The 12272-nt window shown below is 46.0% G+C and overlaps 1 protein-coding gene across 6 annotated transcripts in view; it reads right to left on the reverse strand.

The window, feature by feature from the left end:
• PNPLA7 (patatin like phospholipase domain containing 7) overlaps positions 1-12272 on the reverse strand; it is a 100608-nt gene that overhangs the window by 13300 nt on the left and 75036 nt on the right. For all 6 annotated transcript variants that reach the window (XM_015644744.3, XM_033518441.1, XM_015644743.3 and 3 more), the window contains 3 exons: positions 6626-6742; positions 2723-2792; positions 1195-1311 (listed from right to left, as the gene is read on the reverse strand). In XM_015644744.3, coding sequence (XP_015500230.1) covers positions 1195-1311; positions 2723-2792; positions 6626-6742 — 304 coding nt within the window. The remainder of the gene's footprint in view (positions 1-1194; positions 1312-2722; positions 2793-6625; positions 6743-12272) is intronic.

Raw genomic sequence — 12272 nt, forward strand, 5'->3', positions numbered from 1 at the left:
CAAGTGGCAGTGCCTTAGAGAGAGGAGGGAGAAGGTGACAGTGGCAGGAGCAGGACAGGACCTGCCAGCGAGGAGAGGCTGGATGGCAGCCTGAGAACAGCTCTGGGATCCAAGAGAAAGAATCACATCTGAAAGTGGGAGAGAAATGAGGCAACACTTCCTACTTCAAGGTCAGTAAAAGGACGAGCTGCAGTCTTTGGATATGGGTGAGGATTTAGGGAAGCGCCAAGGGAGGGAAGAGAAGGACATGAACCTCACAGAATGAATTTATATTTCTTTCACACCCCCAGAGTCCAAGATAGTTGCAGTTTCCAGAATAGTTTTGCGTAGGAAAACCACAGCTCTGAAGAGCCAATTTAGAGGCTTAATTTAGACACTTCTTTAAATCAGATCTGTTCTGTAACTTGGATTTACATTCCTGGGCTCGTTCAGTCTATTGTGTTTCCCACCCAGTGTCACCTGGGTCTGCTCTTTGCCCTCTCCAGCTGTGGAGATGCAAGAGGTGCTTTGGTTTGCAATCACAATTACAAGCACAGAGAATGCCAGATGCTGATGTGGGAGATCCATTTTGTGCTATTTCTGTTTCTGAGTTTTAGGTAAATACAGCCCTGATGGAAAAACACAGTCAGGATGTGACAGGAAGATGGAAATGCCTCGGGTTGCTCAGGTGGAGTCTTGACACAAAACCCATCCCAAACACGGCCAGTTCACACCCCTGGACCCTGCTGGGGGCTCAGACCTCACCCCACACCCCACATCCTCCTTCCATGGCCCCAAGATTCCCAGCTGACAGCAGCCTGACAGCAAATGCTGCTGCTCTCCCAGAATTATTTATTAGTTAACTGATTGAAGAGAAACTCCAAGGTAGGTTTTATGTCTGTGGTTTGTTTCCTCCTCCCTCCCTTCAGCAAGCACTAAAATAATTCAGACTTAGCTGAGAGTTTTATGTTCAGAATTTGGCCATCATAAAAAACAAAAATAAAGCCAAAATAAATAATAATAAAAATAAATAATAAATAAATAACCATAATAAAGCCAAAATAAAGGGAACACCCAGGACACTGCAAGCAAGGACTCCAGGTAACCATCACGAGGTTAAAGGTGACATTTCTCTGTGTTTTAGGGAAAAAACAAGAGGCCCAAAGCTTGCTGGGCAGTTCTGGGAATTTCTCCCAGCACAATCCATGCTCCTACCTGGCAGGTTGTTGATGTAGCCCCCATCCATGAGGAGATGGCCATCCTTGGGGTCACAGAGGGGAGGCATGTACCCCGACAGGGACATGCTGGCACGGACGTAGCGCCACAGCGAGCCTGTGGGGAGGGCAGCAGCGTTAATCACCCAGCCTTAATTACTGCCACGCAGGGGGGAGGCTGCTGCACTCATTAAGATAATCAAGAGATGGAGGCTTTCCTCAGAAGGAAGTTATTAAAGCAGTTTGTTATTTTTTTCTATTGTAATGCTGGCTAGGATAAAACAAAGATGATGCAGGCATCAGGGAAAAGCCCCAGGACGCAGGGTTTGAGCCCATTCCTCAGATTTACTGAATTCTCCGAGATCTCAGCATGTTCCTACTGCAGGGAGCACCAGGAGGGAAGGAAAAGGTTTCTCCTGAGGACAGAGGGATTGACTGAACAAGTGCAGCTGAAGTCACTGTGTTCTACAGAGATCCACAAGCCCCTGACTTTTAGTAGGACCTGAACCTGAAAAATAAAAGCTGTAGAACCCCCCAAAATTCTGTTTTCCCTCCTCTGAAACAAGCAAATGTTTTCTCTTGTGAAAGCACCGCAGATGCCTGGTGGAGATCATTATCTTCTCTTGGGCCACTTCTGGTGGTGCTGTAAGGAACAGTTATAATCCTTTAAGCTGTTAGAAACAAAGTTTAGTCAAGGAGAAATTGATTGGCCGTGTTTCCTGTAAAACATTCTGCTTTAAGGCTCTTATCCACTGATTCTTCTCTTTACATTTGCATCAACCAAATTGAGAAGACACAGCATTTCCACAGGCCAAGAGGCTTGTCTGAGAAGTGAATCTTTAAAATATCAGGAATAAGTGAGCCTTTGCAGTGTTAACTCACTGATCAGTAATTAACTGCCTGGTGCTTCCAACAGCAACTCTTCCCAGCAAATTCCCTGGGAATTGATTTTTTTTGTGTGTTTTCTTTTTAAAACAGATAACAGCTCTGTTTCTAATTACAACCCCAGCACTCCTGCTGTTAGCACAGGTTAATACTGGCACATTTGGGGATTATTATTAATAGTTTTAGTGGAACTTCCACTCAAGGAAACTGCTGACGTGTGTTACACCTCACAGACCAAACCAAGATGGGAAATGGCAGCAGCTGGGAACTTAATTTATCTCCATTCAGTGGAGACAACCATAACTGTTCTCCAGCTGATTCCTATCCTTGCATTAAACTTCCACGGGGACAAGCAGCTGGCTGGAGAGAGTTTCCTGACCTCAACTGGCTTAACCTGCAGTGGAATGGGAATACAAAACCTCTGAGATGGGTTAATCCTTTTTCTGCTTGTTTTAGCTACCCTGATTAAAGCCCAGAATCCTTCAGCAGCTCCATAACCCCCCTGGAACGGCAGGAATGGGCAGTGTCACCTGTGCCAGCCCCAAGGACAAAATTTCAATGGTGAGACAAATTCCAGGAGTAAGGGATGACCCTGAAGTGTCCCATGATGATTTAAGGCCTGGAGGGGCCATGTCCACACTCACCATCCCTGTGCACCCTCATGGCCGAGGCAGTGATGTCGGTGGTGATGGTGAAGTAAGGAATCCACAAATCCTGCAACAGAGGAGTCCCAATTTTACTGAATCTGAGACCTGACCACGCCTTGAGCCTGACACACAGCACAGCAACAACCTCTGGACCTCACCAGACAGAGCTACAGACAAACACCTGCATGCATGGAAGAAAAACCCTCAGTCCTGTGTTTATATTCATGATTTTCTCTCTCATGCAAACAATTCATTCAGAACCAAGGCAGAAAAAACCCTCATGTCCTTCCTGCAGCAGCAAGAACCCCCTGTTCCAGCAGAGTGTGAGAGGCAGCACAGAGAGCTCCTCACACAAAGCACACACAGCTTCTGCAGGGTCTTTATTGTAATTTCAGGTGAGGGTCTGATGGTCACTCCCACCCCAAGGGATCCTGAGGCTGTTCAGTGCTGGAGGACATGAAGAACATGATCCACGGCCTCTTGACTGAACAATGGTCAATTTGTACCCTCTGGTGATGGAGCCAGGGCTCATTGCTTCAGGAATTTTCAGGAATCAAAGAGGACAACACCAAACTCAAGCATTGGCTACAGGAACAAAGGACCTGCAAGGTAAAACTCCAGGAAGATCCTAGAGGTTACCTGAGATCCAGCAGGATCTCACAGTGGGGAGTGTGGAACAGGAGGAGGGTGAGACACAAAAAGAATGGCTAAGCCAAGAGCTTTGAGAGTTTATTCAGTGGGGCCAGACCAAACCACCAGCCCTGGGGAAGTTCTCCCTCTGGTTTCAGCTGTGTCTCACCTCCCAGCAGATGGAAAAAGGGGAAGGTGACCTCCCAAGTGTGCAGGGCTCTGCTGGAGGGAGGACAGTTTTGGAAAGTTTCCATGGTGCCTGGTGAAATGGTAGCTGCCAAGGGGAAGCAGGAGGACTGGTCTGAGTAAACTGAGCTTGTGCCCAGGGAACAGCTGATGCTGCTCTGTCAATCAGAAAACTCAAAGCTGAAGAGGAAAACCTGCTCTCCCAGGCAGCATTTGTTCACTGGACAGGGTGTCTGGACCTTCTCCAGCACAGCTTCAACCCAAACCAAACACAGGTTTGGACTCCAGGACCACTGGAGCTGGAAGCCCTCCCTCACTAGTCAGGCTGCGAATCCTGGTGTGATTTCTGTGCTGTTCCACCTGAAATTCTGCACTGCCAAGAATCAGGGGGCTTTTCTGGTGAGTTTAATCTCTTCAGCAGCTCTGTGAAGCCCTGGGGAGGGCTCACAGTGGATGAATAAAGTGTGATTACAAGAATATTGGGGTGTCTCTCCATGCTGAAGACACTCTGGGGATTGCAGTTCTCAGTGCATCAACCACAGATTCAGCAAAAACAGGGGAATGGGAAGAGAAGCCTCTCTGACACCTCCCTTCATGTTCCTGCAAACACCTGCACAAAGCAAACTCACCCAAGCCCTCCCACACAGCAATAAAATCTCACTGCTCAGGGATTGTTCCACTCATTTTGGAACACAGCATCACTCAAGTCTGAACCAGGACCTAATAAAAGTCTTGTCTGATTCCTCACACCTGAACCCCCGGTTGAGATGATTTACAAGGACATTTTGGCACGGGGATAAGAATCCTGGCACGGAGAATAAAAATTCCAGAGGCTGATGTTCTCAGAGAAGGATGGCTAATTCAAGAGGAAAATAACTCCACTTCTTGAGAAATTTCCTTCAAGCTCCCTGGCCTGGGTTTGTGTGTCCAAGTGCCCCATCCTGGGTTTGAGATGAGGGTCTCCCATGGATGATCCCAGCTTGGGAAGTGCCTGAGGCTGGAAGCAGTGACGAGGTTTTTGTCACCAGGGCCCCCACACGAGCAGCACTGCTGGGAATCAGGAGACACCCACATCACAAGGGTTGGCAGAGAGCAAATTTCAGAGAAAATGGAAACCTCCCTTTGGGTGTCAGAAATAACAGCTCAACGTAAGCGCTCCTGCTCCTGCTCCTGCCTCCCATGGGGGACAGGGGTGAGGACTCGTGTGGGGAGCACAGGGGTGTCACCTCACAGCCACAGCAGCACAAGGGAGGATCTGGCCCAGACATCCTGAATTTTAAACTTTTCTAGAGCCATAAGGGTCAGCCCACCAAACTTATTCAGGTTTTCCTGGGATCGCTGCAGATCCTCCCAGGAAGGAGCAGTTGTGGCCAAGCACAACCCAAACACAACCTCTGCTTGTAGGCTGCAATTAATTTTTATTGATAGGAATTTCCAGGTAGAAATCATTGTTACCCAGCCAAACCTAGCCCAGCTAGGGAGAAAAGATGGATGTTTGCAATTTGGATGCTTTAAATGCTCTGAGAAAATACTTTTTCAAGGTTCCTGCCTCAGCTCCTGTTACTTTCTCAACCTCCCTTGACCCTGGGGCAGCTCCCAGTTCCAGGACAGGTTACCCCACACTGAGAGGGGGAATTACAATGAAGGAGTAATTCCCTCTTGGCTGTGCTACACAACATTTTTCCTTATTTATCTGAGGGAATTCTTCCCACATGAGTAAACCTTGGGCATGGACTGAGGGGCTGTGGTGGTCAGGACACTTGCAGAGATGATGCTGCTGGGTGCCTCAGGACTGGATTTCCCTTGCACAAAACCTTCCTGTGGCTGCAAGGGAAGACCAGAATATGCAACTACAGCTGTTGAAATTGCTAAGGAAGGAATCTGCTGCATCTTAAAAAGGAAGAACAATGAACTGACTGCAGGAATCCAAAGCAAGGACAGACAGGAACAGCCTCAAGTTGCAGCAGGGGAGGTTTAGGTTGGACAGGAGGAGAATTTCTCTGTGGAAAGGGTATTCAGGCATTGGAAGAGCTGTCCAGGGAAGTGGTGGGGTCACTGGAAGTGGTGGCCATCCCTGGAAGTGCTCAAGAGCCATGTGGATGTGGGACATCCCTGGGGACAGGGGTGGCCCTGTCAGTGCTGGGGGAATTGTTGGGCTCGGGGATCTGAGGCCTTTTCCAACCTTGGTGATTCCAGGATTCTCTAAAACTTGCTTGTCTCCAGCACCATCCCCTCTGCACAGCAAGCTGCTATTTTAAGCCACACGATGATTAATCACTTACTTTGAAATTTGCATTTAGGTAGAGAATGTTTTGGATTATTTTTACCAAATATATTTAAAGTACATACAGTGTTAATTTGCTACATGATCTTTCATCACAAGGATGCAAACACTGGAATAATTTGGTTAAAATTGTAAATCAGGTGAAATTCCAAGGCTACCCAAACACTCTCTGAGCTGGGTGATGTAGGAAGATAAAACATCAATAATGTGTTTTACAATCTGCTGCTGCTGAGGGAAGGGGGAGAGGTGGATTCCAAAGGTAGCTCTTGGCTCAGGTGGACACACAACACCCAGCAACTACAAAAAGGTCACCAAGTGCAAGCCAGGACACAAAGGACTCTGCCATTACTGCAGTTTTCAGTAGGCTGCTCAGAAAAACTCACTCCAGCTTCAAAAGTAAAATTCAAAAAAGCCAAACCCATCACAGCCCAATTCAAGCCCTTCTCTGCTGTGCCCTGAAGGTCTCTGAGACCTGATTTGCAGAAAAATAATGATGGAGCAGTCTCAGCTGTTCTTCTTCAGTGTCACAATTTTCACTTCTTCTCTCAGACAATGAGATCCCTTTGTCAAACTGAAATAGGTACAAATAATCTACAGCTGTGATTTCTAAATCCACCAAACAGAACAGGCTCCTTCCTTCAGTCATGGACCACCACATCCACAGTTTCACCACGTTTCCAGTCTCCCAACAGCTCCAGATTTCCATATTAGCATGGAAAAAAGCTATTTCTGCTCCAGCAGAACATAATTAAAATAACAGGGACATAATTTCTTATCCATAAGGTGAATAAACAACCTACCTCTATCTGCTTGTCTTTGAAGATGTTGTTGATGCTGTTGTTAAAAGCTGCTCCAGAAAACATAGAGGTTATTGGGTATGTCAAGTCTAGAATAGTCTTAAACACAGAGTTCATTACCTAAAATGGAAAAAAAAAAGGCATTTCAAAGGTAAATACCAGAATCCATGGGAATATGTGCAATTCCAGAGACATCACATTCCAGAGTTCAGAGCTGAACATGCTGGAAGGTGCACAAAGTGTTGAGGGGACAGAAATACAGCTGCAAAATCTACAACCAGGAGCTCCTTGTGTGGTAAATTTACATTTAGTAAAGCCCAAAGCAGAAGCAAGCCCTGCAATAAAGCTCTGCAGGAATGAGCATTGCTCCCCCAAACAGCTCCATCCTTTGTGGCTTTTTAAAAAATTAATAAAAAGATGTTCTGAGTTGTCTTTCTCTTCACTGTCCTTCCCACAGCACCTGTGGAGTTCAGTGGTGTGGGAAGGAAACCATAAATCCATGGCAGAGGAATTCCTTCATCCATCTCTTCTCATTTGGGGATCACAGCTAATTTTTCTCCCAGATTTAAAGCTTTTCTCTGCCTCAGTGGAAGCACTTTGAAAATGATGTCTGGGATTCTCTGGGACTCCAACAAGGTTCAGTCAAGCACAGGTTATAGAGCTTTAAACACTTTTTATGGAGCAGGGTCTGTTATTTGTCATTCCCAAAGTCTGTTATGGGGATGTGTTATGGACCCAGCATTTAACTGCTACAAACTCAGCACCAGCAAGGGAAACCAAACCACATCAGGTTTGTTAAAGCACTACAGGTGCCTGCACACCAACCCTTCCAACACACAGATCCTGGAATTAAGCTTTCATTAATTCCTTTTTTCTCCATTTCAACAGCATTATCACACCTATTACTGACCTACAAGAGAAAAGGATGAAAATCCCTAAATTTTATGCCATTATGACCTGAGTATTTGTCCATAACCAAGCTATTGCTGTCAAGTCCTAATAAATATTAACAAAATGCAATGTTTTATATATTACATCATTGTCAAAATGTAAAAGAAGACCACAAAACCCAATTAATTCCATCCATGAGGTGAAATATTTTCTCTCTATACATGTTCTCTCTAATTTAACATCCTTCCCAGGCAGATTCATGGAACAGCTTCAAACCTGGCAGCTGTTAGAGCAGCTGTGAGCAACATCTGGCTCTGCCTTTACTCTGGCAGTGATTTAAAGAGCAGCAGGATCAGCCTACATCATCATGTCCAGCTGCTTTCCAATTTCTATCAGGGATCTGCCCAGAGAACACGAGTGCAGGGATAAAAAAAGATCATTAAGAACAAGGATGGGAACTGGAAATGTGGGAGAATGTAAAAGGATGAGCACAAACCCAAGGATGAAGCGTCAGCTTCATTCACATCTTCACTCTGGGTTTGATGTGGTGAGGACAGTGTGCCAACCTAACTATAGACTGCTACCCACAGCTTCAGAGGAGATGGAATTAGTGCTGCACCTAAAATAGGGATCAGGTCTCTTCAGAATGATTAAATCAGGGGAAAAGGCATCTACAAAGAGCCCTTTATTTAATACTGAAGAAAAATCTCTCCCACTCAGCATCAGCCATCGGGCTTCCCTCGTTGCAAATGATATTTATAAAGCTGAGCATCCACATTTCTCCTGATCCTGACAGTGATCTTGCCCATGGACAAAATATTTCTAATTAACAATTATTTCTTAATATTCTCATTTCTCAGAGCTGGAAGATGCCCTTTAGGCTGAAGCTGATGGCCAACAGCCTCCTCCAGCCTTCCAGGAATAGCTGCAACCGCCTCCTGTTCCCCAGATAAATTCAGTTAAAGATCACCCCCTGGAGAGGCAGACAGAGCCTTCTGGCTCCTGCTCCACTTCCTACCAGGAGCTCTGGGATCAGCTCCAGCAGCTCCAAGACTCTGACATCCTGACACCACCAGGATGGGAAGCCCAGCCCTGAGAGCTCTGCCAGTGCTTCTCAGGGTTTGCAGGTCATGGAATCACGGAATTGTTTGGGTTGGAAGGACCTTAAAACTCATTTCATTCCACCCCAGCCATGGCAGGGACCCCTCCCACCATCCCAGGAGCTCCCAGCCCTGTCCAGCCTGGCCTTGGGCACTGCCAGGGATCCAGGGACAGCCCCAGCTGCTCTGGGCACCCTGTGCCAGGGCCTGCCCACCCTGCCAGGGAACAATCCCTGCCCAATTCTTCATTAACTTCTCATGAACTTTCATTTCTACAGCTCTGCTGCAAGATGAGCTAAGTTTTTAAAAAGATCTTCAATCTTAAATAGTTTTTACTGTGGTCCTAGGGTATAAAACACTTCAGCAAGGAAGGGACAAGGTTCTGCTCTCAGAGCAGGACAAGAGCAAAGACTCGAGATGATGGACAAGAGGAATTTTCATCTCTGGCTCTTTTGTTCTTTGATGCAGCATTGTGGCAAATTGGTGTGAAAAGCCAGTATAATCCCAGGATTTTTCCATGTTCCTGACTATAAAATACCCCCAGGACTATGGGAAAACTTATGCAACAACAAAAATTTCAAACAGATCTGGTATATTTTAAACTACACAAAAGATCATGCAGAGCCTTCTCAGCATTCACCTGTAAAGGTAAATGAAAGGTAAAGGAAAGGAAATGACACAGAAAAAAAAAGTTAAATCAATAAAATAAAAATATAACTCAGAGCTGGATGAAAACTGACATGACAAGGAAAAAAACAAACAGGACTAATTTCTGGCCAGATCAGCTCATTAAAGCTGGATCTCCCAATGTACAAATGGAGCAAGGTCAGAGGCAGAACCCCCACATTTATTTGAGCTGTCAGTGCCAGCAGACAGTGACAGGCAGCAAATGATGTGAGTGTCCCACCCAGCCAGCCCTCATTCCCACAGGAGCAGCATTTGAGCCCCACACACACTGTATTCCAAAAAATATTCCATCTTTGTGAAGTATTTCTACTTTGAGATATTAATCCTCCAATTAAAAAATAAACAAACAATAATCTGCAAACACTAAAGCTTTGGCTTGTTTGCTTTGCTGGTTAAAGAGAGGTACAGAAGAGACACACAGACACAATAAACAGTAACTAATATCTGACTGGGAATTTTCATATTTCCCCCTTTGTTTTGACAAGAGTAATTTATTTCATTGCTGCTTCATTAGGTGCAGAAAATACATCCCATTAAAAATATCCCTTCTCCCAGCACCAAGTGCACAGCCAGAGAGATGCCAACTTCTAAAAATACCAAAAAGAGAAATTAATGCAGGACAAACAGCATTTGGGTCTGATGGATTAAAAAATAGATAAAAGCTCAGAGTTAACTAATCCATCCCACTGGAGACATTTCCCAAGTGGTCCCAGGCTTGAGCAGCACAAGCTCAGAGCTCCAGAGGAGCAGGATCAGCAGGTCCTGGAGCAGGGAATGCTCCAGCCTTTCTGCCTGGTTCCTCCTGCACTGCCACCACCCAGGCTGCTCTGGGGACAGCAGGGAAGGTCCCATTTGGGACATTTGGGGCTTATCTGGGGGATATTTCAGCTCTCTCACACTCAGCCCCTTCAAGTGGATCTTCCAAGAACCCCCAGGAGAACTCCTGGCTGTTTCCCACACCCTGGGGCTCCTTTCCCCTCTCCCTGCTGGATATTAACACCACACAAGAGTCAACACCTCAGAACAGCCACTGATAAAAGATTTCTAATCCCCCAAACTCTCTGCTCATTGTGATCTTGGAGAGGGGATTTCATGGCTCTCTTCAGTCTGCAGCCTGCTGGACACTGCTGGTACCAGAAGGGCTTCAAACAGAGCAGGATTTGCTTTTACCTTCCTCAAACCCTCAGACAATTTCTGAGCTGGATCTGGACCTGCAAGATCACTCATGGAAGTGCTCATGAAAATCCATTCTTCATTAAGAAGATGAAATGTTTGCTCTAACAGAGGTCAATCACCTCTCCCACTACTTATTTGCAGTTTTCAAGGCACCAACACCTGAAACAGCCTCAGGCTGGGCCAAAAAATTCCCTTTTACCTTGTGAAATGTTCTCTGAGCTTTTGCAATTTGTGCTCAAAAGTTAATCACCTGATTAAATGCTTTCATTTCATCTCTAACTATTCCTGATAAAAGTGACTGTGATTCCAGCTCTGGCAAGCTCCAGAGTGGGAACACAGTCCTGAGAAACCTCTGGACAAATGCACAGAGGAAAATTCCCTGGCTGCAGCTTAAGCAAGAGCTGGGAGAGAGCCCCAGAGTGCTGGAGGCAGGGAAAACACTGCAGGGAGGCATCAGCACCCACTGAGATGCTGCCCTGGAGGCACAAGGTGGGAGAGAGCAAGGTTAAAGGGATGTCTGACACAATTCAGTGCAGTTGGTTTTATGTCTTTAATCTTGAGCCTCCCCCAGGTTTGTGATTCCAGCAAACTGCTCTGGATCATAAACAGTTTATGTTTTGGGTGCTTCCCAAACCAGCCAGGCACAGGCAGTTCTTAAATAAAAAGCATAAAATCCATTTTCTTCTGGCAAGCAGTGATGGGGAGGTGAATCAGTCCCACAGGGCTCTGCCCACTGGGACAGCACAAACATCCCAATCTGGATTTTAGTGCCTCACACAATCCAGCTTCCAAGAGAGTTTTTGTTGCAAAACCACAGCAAATTAGAGGATCCTTGAGACATAAACAGTGCCAGTGACAGGGTCCTATTTCCCACTGAAACACAAGACCTAAGACTCTTAATCTCATTTATAAATTTCCCTATGTCGCTTCATTTTCAGTAAGAAAATCTACAGGAAAATGTGGATTTGATATGAAGAATACAAACTTCCAACCAGCAAACTTCAGAAATAACCCCACCTTCAGTCAGACTGAACCAGTGTCACCTGGGACAGCTTTCATCCAACATCTGATCAATAAATAACTCCAAGGCCAGGCTGGATGGTCCTGGAGCACCCTGGGATAGTGGAAATTCATTCCACCCATGGCAGGGGGTGGAATGAGATGATCTCCAAGGTCCCATCCAACCCAAACCAATCTTTGATTCCATGGTAAATAAACTCACCCACTGAAATCACTGTTTAAAACAACCTTCCCAAAACTTGGGTTAACTTTGAAAATAAGTTTTTGTTTGTACTAAATATTGAAAGTTATGAATTTCTCCTGACCCGGAGCCCCAGTGCTGTGGAGGGCACAGGCAGGACCAGGAGTGACACATTTGGGAGTTATTTAGAGAAGGATTACCTCTGTCACTCAGTTCCACTGACACATGACAGCATGAGAGAAAGAGAGAGAATTACACAAAAGGGAAACACATTTGTTGAGAGCTGGGAAAGGAAACAGGTCCCAGCACATAAAAAAGAAGATAAAACAAAGATAACCACAGGTGAGCACACTGAAACAACATCACTGTGCCTTGCCAGCGTGACCAGGGTTTGGGCAGGGCTGAGCCAGGCAGTTGCCTCCTGCCTCCTTGGACATGGAGCAGCTTTTCCAGGTGATCCATCACTGCCTGGCAGGGCTGGTTCTGTGGCACAGACACCGAATTTCCAGAAGCTGCACCTTCCTGGGGGCTGCTCGTGCCCTGCTGTGCCTGGGCCTTGCTCCACTCAAGGAGGGAACTCAGCATTCCCATGGGA

Source organism: Parus major, chromosome 17 (genome assembly GCF_001522545.3).
Source record: "Parus major isolate Abel chromosome 17, Parus_major1.1, whole genome shotgun sequence".
In the NCBI taxonomy this organism is placed as follows: Eukaryota; Metazoa; Chordata; class Aves; order Passeriformes; family Paridae; genus Parus; species Parus major.